The sequence below is a fragment of the Scomber japonicus genome, chromosome 22 (genome assembly GCF_027409825.1).
Source record: "Scomber japonicus isolate fScoJap1 chromosome 22, fScoJap1.pri, whole genome shotgun sequence".
Classification (NCBI taxonomy): Eukaryota; Metazoa; Chordata; class Actinopteri; order Scombriformes; family Scombridae; genus Scomber; species Scomber japonicus.
In genome coordinates this window covers 21,498,495-21,520,280 of record NC_070599.1, presented here as the reverse complement: position 1 = coordinate 21,520,280, position 21,786 = coordinate 21,498,495, and the positions used below count along the sequence as shown (strand labels likewise).

The following is a 21,786-nucleotide window of genomic DNA, read 5'->3' as shown; positions in this document are numbered from 1 at the left end:
CTGGCTTTGTATGCTGCCATCTTCTACCCCTCTCTCTCTCTCTCTCTTTCTCTCTCTCTCTCTCTCTCTCTCTCTCTCTCTCTCTCTCTCTCTCTCTCTCTCTCTCTCTCTCCATCCATTCATCCCTCCATCTCTCTGACCTTGTGCATGTGTATCTGTCCAGGTGAAAACAGCTGTGGAGGGGTTAATGGCACCGGAGAGGGAACGGGTGGGTAACTAACTTTTTCATCCACCAGCAAGAGTAACGTGCCTGGGATCGTGTTTTGTAGCTTTTAGTTCAAAGCAGCCCAGCGACTGGTGGAAATACTATCCCTCAAGTAAAAGTTATGTCTTGCAGATGTGGTAGAGCAGAAAACTGAGATCAAAATTTACTCACACTATCTCATCCCCCTGACGGGAAAGGATCTCAGAAACATCAATAGAGTTTTGACAGCTTTATTCAGATATTGCAATATACTGATCTCACACGTGTTTTGGCTTTAAAAAATATCTATGCAGTCACAATGTGAAGATGTTCTTTTGACAAAATTACTAGCAGAAGAAGAAAACACCCAAAAGCTTGGCTTCAAATGCCAAATGTCATCAAAAGTTTGTCTAAATAAGCAAGCACATGTGCACATCTCCTGGAGTATGTGCAATCCTTAGACAATAAATAGACAGTGTTAATAAAATGATGAGTTACGGATATGAATAAAGGCTCAGTACATCACTCTAAAAAAAAACACAGTTAGCAAATGATAAGATTAGAATTACATTAGAAAAACTTTATTAATCCCCTTGAGGGGAAACTCATACAATGCAATCAGATTCACCTTTTTAATGCACATTTAGTGACTGATTGATCTATTGTTGCAGCCTGTACACGTGCTTAGTGTTATTCAGAGGATCAAGATTAATGTTCAAGTCTTTGAAGTGAAATCTATAATGTCTCAGCTAACCAGCAGCCCACAGTGTTAGTGTTAGATAGACTCCCTGAAAGCAAGTTATTCTGAGAAATGAAGTCTTTTGTATTCTGAAAACAATTGGCTCACTATCAATCATTTGTTCATGACGTAGCCGATGGAAGCCTCTCGCTCCCTGCGTCTCAGGGATTCCACTCTGGCCGGGTCAGTCGATGATTGACAGTTGAGTTTGAGGTTTTGTCAGAATTTGAGGTACTTCAGAGCGGCGTTACCTTTCTTGAAACATGGCAGGTGTGCCGTCCGATGATCACTGGACAGCCGCAGTTGTTTGAACCCTCCTCTTCCTCCAATCAAAGCTGCTGAAACCTGGCGCATGTTTTCAAGCCCTGCCTCTGCTAAGTGCTTTTAACCAGTGAGGGGTTTTTGAGGGTGGGTGAGGGGCAGCAGAAATGGTAGAATTGATTTCCAAAAAAAAATCAATCTCAACAAAACATTGAATTTTTCTAATTATCAATTTGTTCCTCATCCCCTAGTTTTTTTTTTTTTTAACTCTGCCCATCATTGTGATGAATTTGCTACTAACGACATTCGACCTATAACATAAAATAATTCTCATGATCAACAAGTAACGGCATGAATGGAGGCGACAGACAATCAACATTGCGAGCCATTCAAAAAATGGATTCAACCAAGAATTTAATGATGTTCGTTACAGAATATTGTATATTTTATTCTCATTACTGGTAAATTGTTCAAGGCATTTAGTGTTATATTAGTTACTCTCAAAACTTATTGGATACAGCATTACTGTGTTTGTGTTTATATTTACTGTATGTGTGATTCAGACCTGGGCCAAATACTATTTTTCAAACACCTACAGTAGCATTTAACAAGCAAAAAATTGGGTTTTTAATTTGTGTCCCATGCTGCAAATCTAATGTGATTACATTTTATTTGGACCAGGTCTGATGGCACTTAGTAAGAGCAATGTCTAGTTATGTAGAACTAGTTCATGTTACAATTGTGAGTCCATGTGTTCACTGTATGCATCTATTAAAGTGTATGTGCTAACCTGTATATGACTACTACCAGGCACAGTGTTACCTTGCACCATACCTGGTGAGGAAGGAGCACCTGGTTACCCCGGTGGATCTGGACCACCAGGTAAAAGTCAACCGATGTTTAATAGTGTTATGGTTTATTTTATGTGTCCTCTGTGGATATCACTGTTTCCTTTGTGTATTCAGGGTATCACTGTTTTTCCAACTACACAGGTCTTGATTATCTTATCTATTAAACTTTTCCCTGGTTACTTATTTAAAGTGTTTGTCAAAAAAACACCACCATTGCAAACTGTCAAACTGAATAATGGGCATAATTGGAGCTGTACCTGTGTGCAAATGTCAGGTCCTAAAGGTCAGGCAGGTTTCCCAGGAGGTTCTGGACGTCCAGGGTTTGATGGTGCCAAGGGAGAAAGAGGAGACCCTGGCTTTGGAGGCCAGCCTGGACCACAAGGTAAACTTGCAGAGCATCTGTTTTTGCACAGGTATCTAGAGTAGAATCAGTGCTTATATCTACTGTGATGAGCAGTGAATGGCTTCAGATGAAGCTGGTAAAACAATTGAGAAGCAAGTTTACATTTTGCTTCTTCTGCAAAATACTACAAAGAAATATTTTCAAGCAAAAGGAAATGCTTGAAAGGCAATAATTTAATTAATAAGACACAGAGATTGTTCCAGTTATCGGAACTGTCTGTTTATTAGCTGAAGATAATCCTTAAATCTACCACAAGTGATTAAGTTGCAATTTTAGGACCATTTTTATAAAGATAATTGTTATAAATATATTAACAGAAGGTGTTAATCAAACTGGGATTAAAGTTTCCTTCAGAGTTAGATTAAAGCAAATTCCTAACTATAGATGAAATTTGCAGATGAAGCACTGTCAGCACTGCTAATTGACACTTTCAGTAAATATAATATTGAAAAAACAGTCAACATGTCAGGCATCTGCCAGAGACAATCACTGATATATTTGCTTTGTATGAAATTAAATGTCCTTTTTTTGAAGACTTAGCAATTAGGCCTGGACAAATGCACATACTTCTTGCCTTTATTGTTGACCCATTCACAACATTAAGTGATTCAGACTTTGATCCACCCCAACCCTCTTCAATCACCTCTGATAGTGATTTTAATTATGCAGCCCATATATCAATGGAGAGAGTAGACAGGAGTCCAGGATGTCTGTTATTGAAAAGGTTTATTTACTCCATGGAGGAGAAACGAACGAATGATCAGTACACGTTATATGCCCTGATGCTTCCTTCAATTCTGAAGCTTCTCTCCTCCGGGGATAGACTTTAAACCACACAGATAATGCCCATGGTTGAGCCATGCCCAAATATGGACAGATCCAACACATCTACAATATACAGAATTTAGTCTACTGGTCTATAGACAAAACATTGCTTAGACCTTACTCAGGACCTTTGTCCTACATCCAGCACTATATCAAACCTCTGACTCCAGTTGCCTTTACTCCATTCAGGGAAAACAGTCAAACACATATCTGACCTCAGCTGATATAGCAACACTATCAGAGTGCCTCCTGTTTTCCCCAAAAGGAGCAGACACACTGCTTACCACTATCTCAAAGGGAGACAGTGTCTAACCCTATCATTTGGTGAGGCCTTGCTATGACCGCAAAGCCTAGTTTGACCCAGTGCATATTAATGATGGAAAATTCCCTAACAACCTCTACTGTTTCCTCCATCCCTTTCACCCCGCAGGTTTCCCTGGACCAAGAGGAGATGCTGGAAGTCCAGGTATTCCAGGACAGAGTTTTGATGGAGGAAGGGGAAAGGATGGTGCGGCAGGACGTCCTGGAGCCAAAGGCCTGCCTGGAGATGTAATTGGAGCCACACCTGGAAGTCCAGGACGGGACGGTTTTCCGGGAGCCCCCGGAGACAAGGGTCTGCCTGGGACACCAGGAGGCCCTGGATCACCTGGTGGGTCTGAAAGATTGTCATTGTAAAATTGAAAACTGTAGCAGTATTATTGCACAATTACTTTAAATAATTGCAGTAGCTAGAAGTTGCACCAGATGTAGCATTCATCATACCAGCAGTAGAGGCAATAGTAGAAGTATCAACAGTCGTAGCATCAACAATATTCGTAAGCAGTAGAAGTGGTAGTAGAAGCAACGATAATATCTAAAAGCAGTCCTGCTCCTACACAGGCTTCTACCAGTGGCACAAATAAGCAGTATCTCATTTAGTAGTAGTAGCTGTAGTAGTTGTAGCAGTAGTATCTCGTAACAGCAGCTAGTACAATACTTGACAACAGAGGTATCTCACGGTAGAAGTGTTAGCCGCAGTAGCAACTACGATTGTTGTTGTGTTGGTAGTTATGTCAGAATATGGATAGCTAGTGGTGATAGCAAAAGTAGTTTAATGCAAATAATAATAATAGTGGTGGTGGTAGTAATAGTAATAGTCTTATAACATGGTAGTATTTGTTGTCGTGGTGTTAGTAGAAGTAATAGTATTAATCGTTAAATCAACAGCAGCATTTAGCAGCAGCAGTAGTAGTTGTACTAGCAGCAGTAGTATTGGGAGTGTGATGGGAGTAGGTGAAGAAATACCTTGTAGTGACAGTGTTATTAGTTGTAATAGTGGTAGTAAAAGTGATAAACCAGTTTTGGTAACATCTGTGGGCATGTTTCAGGTTTTGACGGGCGTTCCGGTGTTCCTGGACTGAAAGGAGAACGTGGACTGGACGGTTATCCTGGTAGTCCCGGCCTTCCTGGACCTCCAGGTGAGCTGACCAATGGATTTCCCGGTCGACCTGGAGCTCCTGGCGCCAAGGGACTCAGCGGATCACCAGGTGAGGGAAAAGATTCAGCAACCATGTCTATGTTTCAACATGTGGCTAACCAGACTTCTGTTTGATTTTATTAGAGATTTTGATCTTAAATAGAGAGATTTGTAGCCTTATTTACAGTAAAAGAAGAAATATATATGATTCATTTGGTCTTGGCTGTTGTCTTTCACCACTCATCCACTTCACATTTATCAGTGTTGGTTCACTCCTCTCTTTTTTTCACTGTGTTTCTTTCACAATTCTTCATTTACCAATCAGACATCACAGTTACCTGTTTTGTTCTTGTTGTTTATTTAAACTCTGCATCACCCAAAAGTATCTCCTCTTCTACTGTGTTGTATTTCTCCTTTGTCCTGTGTTTCCTCCTCCTTTTCTTTCCTTCTTTTTTTCTACACACCACCATCAATCATCATCTCCATCCATCCTCTCATCCCTCCATCTTTTTCCTCTTGGGTTTGGGTCATTCGTTATAGGCTGCCAAGGTGAGAAACTCTCTCTCTCCCCCATCCATCCATCCATTCTCTCATCGGCTCTATCATTTGCTTCTATCCTTCCATCCTCCTGCTATACATTAGACCAAACACTTTAACCGCCATCTCCATCAAACTGTTGGCCTACTTTCTATCTCTCATCTGCTGCAAAAAATGTCCATGTCCATACCTAGATTAATCTCGGAGTCAGGCTTCGGGTATGAAAGTATTTATTTTCCAAAAAGAAAACTAATGTGACCTTTACCAATGTACACAGTTTTAAAATAGTTTAAAATACAATTTTACAGAAGCAATTTTCTGGAATCAAGTGAAGGATCAATTATATTGAAAGGCATGATGTTAGTTCCTTACAAATCATATATACTTTTTTATTGTTAAATTATATTATTATTATATTAATTTCCCTAATTGCAAAAAAAGGAAAAAAGATGTAGCTTACATAAATTGAATGAAAACAAGGCAGAGGACATTATGCCAACTCATTGTGGTTATAAGTACACATGAATCTCACAATTACAATGTCTGATCAAAAACTGTAATAAACTGTAATTCAAAATGTACAGCAGACTCTATGACACAGAAAAGAAATGAAGTCATCACACCCTGCTGGACGACACAGTTGAATTTACAAAAGTAATTTTTTTTAAAGTCAATTAGTGACTGGAGATGGATATTTTAGTTGTGAGACATTCATAAACAGAGAGTTCTCCCGAGAAATGTTACAGCTGATATTTGGTTTTGCTTTTGCAGACAGCACTAACCCACGTAGTTCATTTACATGTTTAGTCAAACCTGTGCTACTATAGATTTGAACATTGCATTAATATTGCAGTAGGCTTGTTTGACAAAAAGGCTCCTGGCGCAAACGCAATTTAACGATCTTGCCTCTGCTTTTATCAATTTAGAGGCTTTTTCTTCACTCTTAAAAATGACTCATTTTCAACATTTGCTGTGCAGATTAGTAACAAGTTGGTAAAAAATATGTTAGGTTTCTAACGAAGGTGTGGAAAGTGGGTCATCTTTTTAAGAATGTAATAATAAACTTTAATACAAACCTTAAGCAGTTTAACCATATTCTTTCAGTCTGGAATTGCACTTGACTTTTCAATTTATTTAGCATATATTCTGCAATTAAATAAAAGCCTTAGAGCAAGTAAATTGATTTTCGATTTGGGAGTGCCAGATTTGTTCTTGCAAATATGTCAAAATTTAAAGTCCTTGCATATGTATCTGAAATCAGCCACATCATGCTTGTATCCATTCAGTAATATTCCCAATCAAAGTGCAATTGCAGCCTAACCAAGGCAACGAAACAATGTGTGTTTACATTGTTGTCTGCTTTTTGCCAAATTGTGTTTGTTGTGTGTACTCAGAATAGAAAGAATCGATAACTTGTTTGTCTTTATTATTTATTTAAAAACTTTAAAACTATTGTATTGGAGGTAAGTTGAAATATAATTCAAAGAAAGGTAAGATTATATGTTTGTTACCCAGTATTTGTTGTTTTTAATGCTCTTAATTGGTATTGATATTATTTTCTATTAATTTATTTGTTTAGCTATTTTTCTCCACATTTCAGTTTGATTTATCTCTGACTGAATTTATCTCCTTTTGTGTTTTTCACATCATCCATCATTTGTTCCATCATCCATCTGTTGATCACCAGGTTTTCCTGGTAGAAAGGGAGAAAGAGGAAACCCAGGTTTCCCAGCGCGTGGTGGTTTGAAGGGAGCCCAAGGACTACCTGGCATCCCTGGGTCACCAGGGCCAGTGGGACCAACTGGACCTCCAGGCCCACCAACCAGAGAAGGAATCCCAGGAATCCCAGGAAGGAAGGGTAGGATACAGCTACAGCTATGATAGTCATTAGTGTCTAATATCTGTAGATAACATCTCCCTGCAGTGACTAACACCCTTTATATTATCTGTTTATTTACACAGGTGAGAGAGGTTTCGCTGGACTGATGGGTTTCCCTGGACTACCGGGTCGTCCTGGTACTCCAGGGTTTCCTGGAGGGAAGGGAGCTTCTGGAGGGCCCGGAAGAGATGGATTTCCTGGCAGTCCTGGATTCACCGGACCGAAAGGTAGAGTTTCCATAGTCATGCTTTTGGATGTCAAATAGGATACACACAAGATAACCCAAATGGAATCACCCTTTTTTCCACTATGGTCCACCATAGACTTACCAGTATGATGATGAAGTCACACCAACATACACATGTTTTCTTCTGTAGGTGACCGCGGATACCCTGGCCTCCCAGGCGTGCCCGCTCCAATTCTTCCTGTAGAGTTTTTGGAGAAAGGAGACCTCGGCATCCCGGGAGGCAGCGGCCTTCCTGGCTTCCCTGGACCCAGAGGTAACACTACTTCCTAGTACCTAGTAATTATTATAATAATGTATTGTAGGACAATTAGTGTCAAAATGGAAATTTTGAACTGAAGTAGAAGTACCTCAAATTTCTACTAAAGCATAGTATATGAGTCAATATACTTTCCACCACTGCTATAAACTGTCATTTTCTAAAGAGCTGATTAAGATTTTTCCTTCACGTCTCTCCTCTAACCACAATTCTTTGTCCGCTTTCACAGGTGACAAAGGTTTCCCGGGCCTGCCTGGTCGTCAGGGTCTGCCTGGACTTCCTGGTTTCTCTGAGCAGAGTAAAGGACAGCCGGGAGTGCCTGGATACAATGGACAACCAGGAAGCCCGGGCTTCCCCGGACCGAAGGGAGAACCTGGAATCATGGGATTCCCTGGCATGTCTGGACCGAGGGTAAGGAAACACACATAAGTGCTTTTACAAACACACTCATGCAGCAAGTTCAGACCCTAAGCTTCAAGTTCTGATGGTTTCTTTAAGGGTGATGATGGCTCACCTGGTTTCCCTGGCAACCCTGGAGAAGCTGGTCGTCCTGGTGGCAAAGGTGAGACAGAACACACACACCAAACAAATCTATGCATCCAATAATTTATAAAACCATCCACTGACTCACACATTTTGTTTCTCAGGTATTCCTGGAGACTCTTACTCATATCCTGGAGGTCCAGGACCTAAAGGTCTGACAGGAGATCCAGGCTTCTCAGGTAAGATGTAATGACCCAATGTGTTTGGTCATGATAAAAACCACACCCCCTAACATAAATATAGTTCTGTTTCCTGTAGACTTACCAAGAATTGCTCCTTAACATTCCTAACATTATTTAGAAAGCAAGAAATGGTGAAAAGGTATGTATTAGTAGTTGTATGTGTCTTTGTTTTTAACTTATTACATACAACTACATTTATATGGTTTATATTCATATTTTTTCCACTTGGATTTCAATGTCTGTTTTATCAATTTCCAATGAAATGTTGGAGCTGCCTCTTCAACACTTGAAGCATACTGTGTATGATATAAGGCTGTATCAGAGTGTGTCAGATTCTCAAAATCAGTTAACACACAAAACATACCCTCTGTTTCTTCTGAACCAACTGGATAACTATCTTGTTACATTTTGCAAAGGTTGTAACAAATGGGAGCTCTCCATTGATTTGTGTTTTAGTTTCAAAACCTCTGACACATGTTTTAAAACTGAAAGACTTAAAAAGATGTCTTACCAATCAGATTGATTGTCTCTCTCCAGGTGGTCCCGGCAGAGATGGCGCCCCTGGCGACAACGGCTTTCCAGGAAGTCCAGGTTTCCCTGGATCAAAGGGAGGTCCTGGTGAAGCAGGACGGCCTGGAATAATGGGTGAGACAGGAAAAGCTCCAAAGACAACCATCTGAATTTCAAGAAAACCCCTTACATTTCAATCAAGTCAGCAGAGAGAGTTACATTCTGAGGAAGTCAGGAGATTAACATGTTTATCTGGTCTTCTCTACAGGCTCCCCTGGTTTCCCCGGGCCAAAGGGTCTGCCTGGCTATCCTGGAAGAAAAGGACAAGATGGGTCTCCTGGCCTGCCTGGAGGTCCTGGGGGACCTGGATCCAAAGGTGAGGAAAAAAAACAATAATGCACGACCACATTTGTTTACAAATGACAACAAAGGCTGCAGACAGAAGCTCACTCTGTTGCGTTTTTTGCAGGTTTGTCGGGAGCCCCTGGTTTGGATGGACTTAATGGCCTTGGGGGACCTAAAGGACTCCCTGGGACCCCAGGTAATGAATTGATACACCAGATTCTAATTAACCCATTTTCCAAAAGCTGTTTTTATCCTTCCGACTGTGCCTCAAGCAAACATTTTAAATAACCTCAACTGTGTTTTAAAGTTGTATAATAAAAGGATTCGTTGGAAGTTGAAGGAGAACTCTAGACCTGTTAGTGTTGTCCTCTATAAATAATTTCTCCATATGATGAAGGGTTTTGGTGTCTTTGGTTCCAGGTGCAACTGGAGGAGGTCTCCCAGGTGCCAATGGTTTTCCAGGGGCGAAGGGAGAAAGAGGAGTTTCCTATGCTGGAGGTCCTGGATATCCTGGAGCGAAGGGAGAGAGAGGAAACCAAGGTGAGACATACTTCAAAGACAGGAAAGCACTAATGGAATATACATGAAATAAAATCAAACTAATCACTTCCGGTGTGTCTGTGTCAGGTGGTCCTGGACTCCCAGGGTTCCCTGGTCGGCCCGGACCTCCTGGTGAGACTGTGGGCTCAGACATTCCTGGACCTATAGGAGACCCAGGCTACCCCGGACTGGATGGAGAAAGTGGTAAATACATTTCCTCTAACCCACTTTCCTTTACTTTCCTCTCCTCAACTTTCTTCTCTAACCCGTTTCTTCTCTCTTGTGCAGGTTTCCAGGGTCCTCCAGGTCCTCCAGGACCACCTGGTCCAGGCACAGCCCAGGGAGACAGAGGTGACTCTGGGCTCCCGGGATTCCCTGGATCCCCTGGCAGGAAAGGAGAATCAGGAATCCCCGGAGGCTCCGGACTGCCTGGCAGCCCTGGTTTCAAAGGTGAAATACATGAGCCCAGTTTTTTCCTCTTTTGCAGAAGATAGAGAGACAAATTCTCTAAAAGTAAAATTAAGTATAATATTGTATTTTTAGGGCTGTCAAATGTATTGCTGAATTTCAATAATAATTTTCTATCTGTTCTTATGTTGTATTATTTGCATTTCACAACAGTTTTTAAGTCTATATTAACAATGTAAAGCAATTCTTACCCATGTATCTTGATCAGGAAGCAAATGAATGCAAAGAAAGTTACTTTATGAACTTGATTTTGACTTGTATTTCAAATCAAAAGAAGTGCAATGAACCTGAGGTAACAAAATGTCTACTAAAAATATAGCTCGCCTTAAACAGAAAAGATATGCTACAACAACACTGACACTTTGTAGCAACATGAGCCCAGCACCATTTGCAGAGCGTTGGGACATTGAAGGAAAGTCATTAATCGCATCCTGATTTACGCGTTAATGCTGACAGCTCTATGATTTTTGTTTTTCAGGAGAACAAGGTGATAGTGGTTACAGCGGAGGTCCTGGTCTCAAAGGTTTCCCTGGTGACTCTGGCTACTATGGACTCAAAGGACCCAAGGGATTAAGAGGTAAGATGACCTGCAGTCTTTCCACAGGTGGATTGTGACAGTACAGGATATTAGTGCCATTTACTGCTACTTTATTTGATCCATTATGGTAAAACATTTATTTCTTTAATACCTTTACTTCTACTTTCAATTCTTCAAATTGTCCATCTACCCCTTTCTCCAATCCTATTCTTTCCTGATCTTTTTCTCTCCAGGTCGTCAAGGTGGTAAAGGCCCCCCCGGCATCCTACTGACCAGGCCACTTCCACCCTTTGAGCAAAAATACGGAGACATGGGAACTCCTGGTGATAGCGGAGGCCCTGGTTTCCCCGGAGAGCCCGGCCAGTCTGGATTGCCCGGGCGTCCAGGTGAGTGTTTTGAATAATCTCTGTCATGTGAAGGACACTTTTGGATACAAAATATTTCACCTGTTCTATGGACCTATTAAAGAATAATACCAAAACTTTTCATTTCTCACAATTGTGTATCAAAATCCAATTACATTTGCTTCTAAGAATCAGACATATTAGCCTTCAAATGGTATTAACGCAGCGCCAATCTCCAAAAGGAACACCAGCACACTTATTAGAGTGTCCAAATTGAGTCATTGAGACCATTATGACTTATTGACAAAATATATTGACTTTGTATTTCTAATAGTTGATGTTTTTTGAATGGGAGTCAATTAGAGCCAATATCAAGGGCCTATTCACCTGTGATGGTAAATTAGCCTCCATTACATTTGTGTAAAATACTCTCCCGCTTCAGGTCCTAAGGGTCGTCCTGGCCCTGCGGGTAAGCTGGGTAGGACTGGCTCTGTTGGTCTGCCCGGACCAGTCGGTGACGCCGGAGCCCCTGGTTTCCCTGGACCCAGCGGAGAACAAGGTCAGTAGTCCAACTATTTTGTCTCAGATCTTAACGCAGCTAATAAGAAATATTCACTCACACAAAAATTCTCCTCTAAAGTTAGTAGAAAACATTATAAAACCTGTTTGTATATAATTATAGACTCACATCATTACATATACACCTTTCATTATCACTTTATAAAGATTAATATTTTAATTTTCTAACAGTTAAATTTAGAAGATGTGAACTTTAAAAAAGGAACAAAAAAAAGGATATCAATGATGCTTTAATTTTGGTTAATATATTTTTTTAGAGTTAGAAAGAGATTCATTATTTATTTTATTTAGTTTGTTGTTTGTAACTACTGAAGTTGAGACATTTACTATACAGTATATCGCCATTAACAACAACTAAAGAAGTACTTAAAAACAATCTTTGAACCCATTTATCTCCCCACGCCATTACCTGGACCATCATTATATTAACATGAAAAAGAAAAAGACTACTGGCCTCACTAACAGCTGTAACACAACTTCTGCCCAAATTTCTCCTGGTCTCCTGCTCCTCAGGTCGCCCCGGTTCAATCGGTCGTGTCGGTCCTGCCGGCGGTGTCGGCCGCAGCTTCAGCATCGGCTACACTCTGGTGAAGCACAGCCAGAACTCCCAGGTTCCCATGTGTCCTCAGGGCATGGCTCAGCTGTGGGAGGGCTACAGCCTGCTGTACGTGGAAGGACAGGAGAAGGCACACAACCAGGACCTTGGTATGGAGGCATTTTTAATGTTCATGTTAAACTCCATCCTGTCCTTCTATCTCCTTCAGCAATGCAAAGAAAAGCAAAAAAAAAGTCTTTTAAAGTAAGATGTGATCAAAATCTGCTCTTTAAAGGTGTTTAATTTCTCTGCCTCTGTCTCTGTCTCTCCAGGTCAGCCCGGGTCTTGCCTCCCCAGATTCAGCACCATCCCCTTCCTCTACTGCTCCCCCAACGAGGTCTGCTACTACGCCAGCCGCAACGACAAATCCTATTGGCTCTCCACAACCGCTCCCATTCCCATGATGCCTGTGTCCGAGGAGCAGATACAGCCTTACATCAGCAGGTATAGTTTTGGCTCAGTGAATCCCCAATATCTGGGACTCCGAACACCAAAAGAGGGATTTAAATCAAGTTTTACATTTGATTGGATTGCTTAAAAAGTGGGCTGAGGTTTAGAGTTTAGCATGATATGGAGCTACAGAGAGAAACTGACCTACAGAGGATTGTTGGCTCCACACAGTTAACAGGAACACGAGATTAAAACTGAAAACTAAAAATACTGATTTCTGGTTTCGCTCATTTGTTGTAAAAAGTTGCAAATGAAATGAAAATGTGTACGTCTTCTCTCATCCAGGTGTTCAGTGTGTGAGGCTCCATCTCAGGCTGTAGCAGTCCACAGTCAGGACATGACCATCCCCACATGCCCGGCCGGCTGGAGAAGTCTCTGGATAGGATACTCCTTCCTCATGGTGAGTGATAAACTAAACACTTGGGATCTTTCTAGAAATAAAATAGGAATTTTCTCAGGAAGCAAATACCGGAATCTAAATTAGGGTTTAGTTTAGTTAAAGGTGAGATAAATGACATTGAGCCTCACCAGATGGAAAGCTATTTGCTAAGTGAAGGTATACCGAAGTAATCGTGACCGAAGCAGTGTTGAGTCCCTCCATGTCCTCCTCAACCTTTTCATTTTACAGCTAAACAGTAGTTTAAACTATGTTTCTGAGAACATTTACTCTAGTTGGACAGTTTTATCTAAGGTTTGTGAGTTATTGGCTTTGTTTTTTTTCCTCCAAATTTATTGAGAAAATGACACATACATATTTGTTTTGGTGCTACAATGCAACATTTGGTGCCTGCAAAAATATTTTGAGGCAATTAAACAGGTCAAACTAAGATTAAAAATTCACACTTTTTTAAATTTGTTTTAATAAACGTTGAAACAGCAGTTGAACAGATTAATTTCCAATAAAATAATGTATATATGCACCCTTGTAGCTGAATGGTTACACCAGACCTGCCATAAACCCGCAATGCCCCTGGTTCGAGTCTGGCAAGGGACCATTGTTGGATGTCATTCCCTTCCTCCCTCCCCTTGTTTCCTGTTGGCTTCTCTGGCACCCACTGTACAATAAAGCCCAAAAAACTACATCCATGGGTGGGCTTGAACTATCAGTCCTTTAGATTAACAACCCAACACCCTAACCGAATACACCCCATAGAGAGATTTGCCCACCTAATGAGTATATAGAAAAAAATCATTAGCTTTAAGGACACACAATGTATTTCAACCATATTCAGTTAACAATGGAATGAACTGACTCTGGGATACAAGAAGTAGTGCTACGGATGAATTTACTCTCCCTTAGCATCGAAGAAAATGTTGTTCGTTGTTTATGTAAAAAACATTTACGTCCCTGGGTGGGCTTGAACCACCAACCTTTCGGTTAACAGCCGAACGCGCTAACCGATTGCGCCACAGAGACTGGTCTCTGCCCTTGCTGAGGGGTGTAGAGTCTATTTTCAATGCTCACCCATTTGTATTGCTATTTTAGTCTAAAATGGAAATAGGGAAGGGTTAGGGTTAGGGTTTTGGACCCTGGAAAACTAAAGAAAAAGACCTTTCAGGACATGCTAATATATTTCAACCATCCACCTTTCAGCCAAAAATCAAATGTACTTTTGTACACAAGAAGTACAACAACAGTTGATCTCACTCACTCCACCATACTGTAGCTACAGCTTTCTTTAGTCTTACTACCGGTCAAGGCACCCACTTAGAGTCCGGTTCTGTCTAAGGTTTCTTGCTGTTAAAAGGGAGTTTTTTCTTGCCACTGTCGCCAAGTGCTTGCTCATTTGGGAATGTTGGGTGTCTTTAAATTGAATTGAAGAGTACAGTCTAGACCTGATCTATGTTTAAAGTGCCTGGAGATGACTTTTGCTGTGATTTGGCGCTATATAAATAAAGATTGACGTATTGATTGATTAATACTACGAAACATTACGGTATTAATAAGTACCGTAAGTAAAGTATATTTGACAAAGCATCCTTATAAAGCAGGCAAGAAATATATAAAGTGGCTTTTACTTTTGCTTTCCTGGGTGAAATGAAATAATTATTAACTCACTTCTATCTTTTTTCCCCTTCCCAATGCAGCACACAGCGGCTGGCGCTGAAGGTGGCGGTCAGTCCCTGGTGTCTCCCGGCTCCTGCCTGGAAGATTTCCGCGCAACACCGTTCATCGAGTGCAACGGCGCTAAAGGAACCTGCCACTACTTTGCCAATAAGTACAGCTTCTGGCTAACCACCGTGGAGCCCGGCCAGGAGTTCCGCTATTCTCCGGGGCAGGAGACCCTGAAGGAAGGCCAGGAGCGCTTCAGAGTCAGCCGCTGCCAAGTCTGCAGCAAGTTCTTGTAGTAATAGGAGGAGGAGGAGGAAGTGGTGAAGGATGGATGGAGGGAAACATCGGGAGGTGATATAGTAACATCTCAAAGAAAGATGAGATGATTTAAAAAGAAAACAAGAACAAAAAAACAAAAAAAGAGAACATGTGACTGACTGAATATCAGCCCCTCTCCTGCTTCACTGGTGGTTTCAGTATTGAGTTGAGCAAGGTTGGCCAAATCTTTTTTGTTTTAAACCCTTTAGGAATGAATGGCTTAATTAATAAAGATTTTTTAAAAAGACGCAAAAAGAGAAAAGAGTAGGAGGGAGGAAATGGAAAGAGAAGGGCCCACTGTGATCGCTCTTCTCTAGATTATCACTGACAATGGTGCTATATTGAGTATGTTCTTCTGTGTTTATTTCATGTCTCTTCTCATTACGGTTTTTGGCGCGAGTCATTCTCGGCTACCTCGGAGAGTGCCAACCACCCAAACCCCGTTCCCCCCTTTTTGGATAGCACTGCACCACTTACACATCAGCAGAGCCAGATGTCTGCATCCAATGAATCAGTTCAGAGAATAATATCAAATAGTAACAGTGTTAAAAGCTTGTTTTCTCTTACAGGTGAATAAAATCTGAAAGTAGTTATATTATTTTTATGAACTGATTGAACTTAAGTAAACATTAAGCTCATCTCATCCTGATTCGTACAGATATTTTTAGTGAAATGGTCTTCATAAATCGTTGCTTCTGCTTCATTTACGTCGCAAGTTTATGTTTTCTTTAAAGCTGACCGACTACACCCTCAGCAGTTACTGCACTGGAGAATTTGCATGTTTTGTATCATTTATTTGGTCATTTATGATCTTAAATTAGATCATGTTTGAGATTGTAACAGCCCATCAATAATATAATACATGCATGATTTAATTATTGTGCCAAAACATGCAAAATTACCAGTGCAGTCTCTTAACTTTACAATGCATTTTACATGTTTTATATGCCTGTGATTCCTGTACATTTATTTCACAATGTGACTCTTTGGTGCTACGAAAAACCCTGACAGTCGACTTGAAAGGCAACACGTAACATTAAGCTTTTGTAGAAGAGCTTGCGATGAAATGAACAAAAAAAAAGGCAAAGCAGCACTTTTTCCCCCTTTAAAATTGCTGAAAGAAAATCCCATTCATATATATATATATATTGCACTGATGAGAACTCCTGCAATGGGTTAAAACAATAAATGAGTCAACTCAAAGGGGGGCCATATTTCTCCATTTTCGCTTTCACAGGCTTTCATTGTTATATTATGACCAAACTTTTCTTTTTTTTTTTAATCCAAGTAAAGCCTTAATTTTCACTATATTATCAACAGGAAGTAACCAAACACAACAAACGCTGCCTGATAGAATGTTAATTGTTGCTGTATATAGTGCTTACTGTATTTCCCAGCAAGTATATTAGAGCAAAAGTCTAAAAATGCTGTTAGCTCTTTGTATTATTTTGATTTTTTTTTTCAGTCTCTGTGTCATTTCACTGTCCTCGGATGAAATACAAGAAAGAAGTCACTTATTTTCTGCCTTTTAAATGGAAATTTTGCAGCCTTACACATGACTTCTGAATATTGAGCTGCAGAGATATGCAAGTATATGGTATGATTGATCAGAATGTATCTGTTTTTTACATTCAAACATTTAAAAAAAAAAGAGTGAACCTGATTAATATGATCCTTGTCTCATTATCCCTGGACAGTGAACGCTACTGGGTGACCATTGTGTAACCACTATGACCACTGTGTCTAGCACATAGATCTATCTCTCTGGTGTTAGCCCTGATTTTATTACTATGTCACATTTTACTTTTCTATTTTCTTTTCTTTTCTTTTTTTTTCATCTGCATATGTGGTATTGTGATCTAGTTTGTAATTATTTGACCCAAGTCATAATACTATCCCCTGGTTTTATTTACTAAGGTGGGAGGGAATGGGAAGAAAATTATGTGTACATTAAATATTATGACAAAAAAATGCCTTTTTAGCATTATGTTTTATATGGAAAATATATTCAATCTGATGATTTAGCAGACATTACAACTGGTTTTATCATCTGTTTGGTTTTTACCCCATGTTTCAAAGCCAAGAATCTATTAAGCAGCAGCAACAAACTGTATAAGTGCCTGGAGTGACAGAAAAAAATGCAGTTTTTCCTCAAAGAGGAAAAAAGGACCGATAACAAAAAATGGTGATTATATGTCTGTTAATGTAAAGTGTATTTCTGTGGTCACACACTTTGAAATAAAGTTTCAAAATGAACTGGAGGATTCCTAATGCAAAATTATTAAAAGACAGTGAGAAACATTTCACGCATGACTGAAATGGACTCAAAGAGGAAATCAGCATTTTTAAGTGTGGTTTCGTGTGTTTTGTTGTGATCGAGTTAGTGTAAAGATGATGTTTGAGATCTGTTTAACTTGGCTTAACCAAATTAAAAATCATTAACATGTTGTACAGTAGCTTCATACTGATTTCAAATATCAGATTTTTTTATTTTACACTTTAATACAAAGTACACGAACAACATTACCAGGCATCATAAAATGCCTCTTTTTGCTGAAATATTGGGTCAGTTGAACATTTATTGAAATGAAACCATGTGAGAAGTTTAGAGGGAAAAATCACTATTTGGTGGAGCTGTTGCTCATAGACATCTGAAATGTGAGCATGACTACACACTGCTTTTTGTAAGACAACAAAAGACAAAAAGGTTTGAAACCCCTGGTTTTCGTCTTTAACAATGTCAAATAAATATATTTCCCTCTCAAATGTTGTGGAGTGGAAGTGTAAAGTAACATCAAATGGAAATACTCAAGTAAAGTAATACCTAAAAACTGTACTTAAGCACATTACTTAGTAAATGTGCTTAGTAGTTTTCCACTACTCTTGTTGAGTGAATTTGTAACTAGTTAATATCACTCCCCAGGACTAGATGGCGACAAAACCCGTAAAATACACATAAGCAACATGACATTTCTTCAGAATGGCGAAGTCATTGCCCACCATAACAGATTGATGATGATGGTTAACAGTGTGGCTCTCAGTGTATTCCCGAGGATGGATTTCACCACCACATATAGCGTGAGAACATAAATTTCTCGTAAAACTAAAGTAAGACTATCCGCCCTGAAACCGCAACTACACAGAGAGGGCCATGTGCTGACATCAGTCACGGCAACATGCCTGGGTCTACCTACTATAAACATTGTAGACTTAGTAAACAACAGTAGCACTAATCACAGTGTATATATCAGATAACATCTGTGGTGATTTACAACACATTTATTTTAACTTATGTCTGTAAAAACATTGTTTCGAGACATGCTGGGAACTCAGCCCAACTATCTCCAACACGTTACAATAGCAACAATACAATATGTATTCAGAAAGTTTTGTGATGATTATAATTACTCAGTTTATTTTGGTTTTACATTATCATTTAATTTAAAGGCAACACGTAACATTAAGCTTTTGTAGAAGAGCTTGCGACGAAATGAACAAAGAAAAAGGCAAAGCAGCACTTTTCCCCCCTTAAAATAAATAATCTTAAGGTCCTCCATTATCTGTAAATTCAAATTCAGTTAAAAATCTGACATTTCCACATCATCTTTTTCAGCTGACACACCTCAGAGTCCCTCATCACGTTGCTTATAGTCCGCAGATACAGTACTGTGCAAAAGTCTTAGGCCACCATTAGATTTGTTGTTTTAGCAATGCTATAATGACCATATATAATTATTTTTATAATTAAAATAAATACAAATTAAAAAAAAAAACCTAAATGGAATGGAACCTTAATTATTAATAATAATGAATAATTAATGTTAAATATTGTGTACATATTTCTTGTATAGCTCCTTCACAAAATCAGACTTGAGGCATCAAAGAGAGCACAGAAAGTGCCCCCCCCCCCCCCCCCCTTTGACTCCCCCCCGGCCTTTTGGTTACTGCTGTCCATTTTCAGTTCTCTGTTTTCCTGCACACCACATGACACAAATTAACCACAGTGCATTGTGACATGTTGTCACCAATTGTCACTTTCACAACCGTCAAAATCAGAACTTTACTCTAGTCAATCGTGGGACATTATTTTCATCGCAAGACAACCACAATAATAATCAACATCAGCCACATTACACTTCCATATAACATTATTGGGTCTATTATTTTTCTTTTGATGATGTCAAAAACTCTTCTTGCCTTCTCCGTCAGTTCATTAACAGCCATACCACGGTATTTAAAAATCCCAGGTATTGTATGATTTTCAATACAGTCAAAACTACAGAATCCGAATAACCCATCATGTAATCCCCCTTCCGACCACATTGTGGATATCAATGGCTGATTGGCACTGTTTGCTTTTCCAGTCGTTGACTCCGCAGGAAGTATTAACAGCAGAAGAAACTCTTTTTTTAAAACTTCGTTGAAAACTTTAACCAATATTTGTGTCTTATTGTGTTTGTGGTGAATGAAACTCGCCATATTTACTTTGTTTGAGCTGATATTCATCTTGTGGTTTCAGTAACTGACATTTATCCAGCTGTTTCTCTGCTGTGGTAACCTGCCTGATGAACAGGTGATACAATGTTAATTGTTTTCTCTCTTAAGTTTCAATATGTACCTCTACCTAAGAGTTCAGGTATTTTCTGCGTCGGGGTGCGGATTAGTTTTCATAAGAGGTTGGGTGGATGCTGGTATTTTAAAAAATCCCAAAACTCATCGTCATACTATGTGTAGCTACTCCGGTAAAAACTATTTCTTTAGAAAACAGCATACAAAAGGGAAGCCTCGACCAAAAGCAACCATTGCTCAACACTGTGCTACTCGTGATGATGCATAGCCTACCTTCATAAGGTATTAAGGAAAAATGGATAATGGTTTATGAATCACTTCTTCCGAATAATGGTGCATCATCACGAGTAGCACAGTGTTGAGCAATGGTTGCTTTTGGTCGAGGCTTCCCTTTTGTATGCTGTGTTCTAAAGAAATAGTCAAAGGAAAATGGAAATTAAGTAATTAAGTTAGCCTGTAAGACAAGCACATTTCAAAATGTGTGTGTGTATATATATATATATATATATATATATATATATATATACATATATATATATTTTCTATATTCGTTCTATCTCTTTATCTTGACATAGCATTCAGCTGCTGGATGTTGGTGGTTTCTGTTTGTAAACCCTGAAAATTCCATGACATACATCATTCTGGATTAGATACACAGTAGCTGAGAGGGAAGAGGTATTTAAATGTTAGTTTGACTCATAAAATGGGAAGATGTCGGAAAACGAGAATGCTGAGCTGACAAGTTTCATGTGATTAATTATACACCAAGGGCAAATATTTACTGCATACCGTTACCAACTGAGAACAATCAACTACTGTCAGTAATCAGGAAAAACTGTAATTTACAGTCTAATACTGTTACAATCTGTAAACTTTCTCTGGGGAAAATATCACTCCAAACTCCCTTGAAGAAATGGGATTCAGCAAACAGCTGGGAAAAAAACCCTCAAACATCAGAAACACGCAAGTTTACCATTCTCATTTCCTCTTTTTTGTAAAGAACAAACCACTGCATACACAAAGCAAGCTGTGGCCAAAAGCAGCTTCTGTTTTCTGTCTTTCTTCTTGGTAGTTACACCAGAAGCATGGTGTGAAATAAACCGTGATTAAGTGCAAAGCACATTGAGTTGACATTGTGTATGAAATGCGCTATATAAATAAAACTGCCTTGCCTTGCCTAAGTGCTCAGTGACTTAGCCTTAATATGACGAACCCCCACGTGAACGAGCCAATGAAGGGGGAGTGAATAGAGGCTGGTTTGGTTTGATTGTTCCTCTATTTATTGCTATAGGCTATAAGGGTTTGGATTCATCGGAAGGTATGCACAACAGGCAGGACATAAACGTTTCTTAGGAAACCAAATCCAGTTTGTATATTGAACCAGCTGGGGGCCGTGGAACTCTTTTAAGTGCTCACAGAGGGAGAAAAACAACCTAACTTTAGTCTCACTTCGTAAATGTAGGTTATTATGTTGTGGAGCCTGCATCTTTCCTCTGGGACTGTCAAATATGGGAATGGATTTATTGGAGAGATCAGTGACACTGGAGGAAGCTCAGCAGCAGGATGAAGGTGTTTACCTGCGATTAAAGATGGAATAAGAAGCGACACCCTGCTGCTGTCAGACGCTCAAAAAGAGAGACTCTGGATCTGTGAGTACAAATACATCAATGTCAGTGAATTTGAAGTGTGTGTGTTTAGAAATAGCCTATGACATATTAACAACTCCATAGGTGTTTGCCAAAACACATAATCCTAGAAACACAAGATGAAAGGTTGCATGGACGAACATCTTTATTTCTGTTAAAACATTTTGGGTCGTCTCAACTTGCTGCCAGCCTCCGTTGGTTAGCTACGAGAAGACAATAACCCTACAATACGTGCTGGTCCAACACGATACATTCAACACCGACTGCCACTGTTGATATTCTGCTGATACTGTGTGTGTGTGTGTGTGTGTGTGTGTGTGTGTGTGTGTGTGTCTAGGCAGTACTCCGGACACGGTGATCTCAGAAGTCACCTTTAATTTCTTGATCGACCAGACATGAGTCTGGCTGTGTAGGATCAAGAATTAACGTCAGTCTCTGAACCATGCCTCTGACTCTGGTTCGGTCGCT

The 21,786-nt window shown here is 39.7% G+C and overlaps 1 protein-coding gene and 1 non-coding gene across 2 annotated transcripts in view; one reads left to right on the top strand and one right to left on the bottom strand.

Annotated features, from left to right (window-relative positions):
* Nucleotides 1–15,081, top strand: part of col4a6 (collagen, type IV, alpha 6) — a 139,016-nt gene extending 123,935 nt beyond the window's left edge. The window contains exons 25-49 of the mRNA XM_053343159.1: nt 164–208; nt 1,995–2,066; nt 2,310–2,417; nt 3,694–3,912; nt 4,631–4,789; nt 5,260–5,268; nt 6,944–7,114; nt 7,219–7,362; nt 7,513–7,635; nt 7,868–8,049; nt 8,137–8,200; nt 8,286–8,360; nt 8,901–9,008; nt 9,142–9,249; nt 9,343–9,414; nt 9,639–9,758; nt 9,846–9,962; nt 10,047–10,208; nt 10,705–10,803; nt 10,998–11,150; nt 11,551–11,667; nt 12,201–12,392; nt 12,555–12,726; nt 13,018–13,132; nt 14,821–15,081. Coding sequence (XP_053199134.1) covers nt 164–208; nt 1,995–2,066; nt 2,310–2,417; nt 3,694–3,912; nt 4,631–4,789; nt 5,260–5,268; nt 6,944–7,114; nt 7,219–7,362; nt 7,513–7,635; nt 7,868–8,049; nt 8,137–8,200; nt 8,286–8,360; nt 8,901–9,008; nt 9,142–9,249; nt 9,343–9,414; nt 9,639–9,758; nt 9,846–9,962; nt 10,047–10,208; nt 10,705–10,803; nt 10,998–11,150; nt 11,551–11,667; nt 12,201–12,392; nt 12,555–12,726; nt 13,018–13,132; nt 14,821–15,081 — 3,167 coding nt within the window. The remainder of the gene's footprint in view (nt 1–163; nt 209–1,994; nt 2,067–2,309; nt 2,418–3,693; nt 3,913–4,630; nt 4,790–5,259; nt 5,269–6,943; nt 7,115–7,218; nt 7,363–7,512; nt 7,636–7,867; nt 8,050–8,136; nt 8,201–8,285; nt 8,361–8,900; nt 9,009–9,141; nt 9,250–9,342; nt 9,415–9,638; nt 9,759–9,845; nt 9,963–10,046; nt 10,209–10,704; nt 10,804–10,997; nt 11,151–11,550; nt 11,668–12,200; nt 12,393–12,554; nt 12,727–13,017; nt 13,133–14,820) is intronic.
* trnan-guu (transfer RNA asparagine (anticodon GUU)) lies at nt 14,076–14,149 on the bottom strand. The gene has a single exon. It is a non-coding gene; the product is annotated as a tRNA-Asn (tRNA).
* Nucleotides 15,082–21,786: the final 6,705 nt, after the last annotated feature.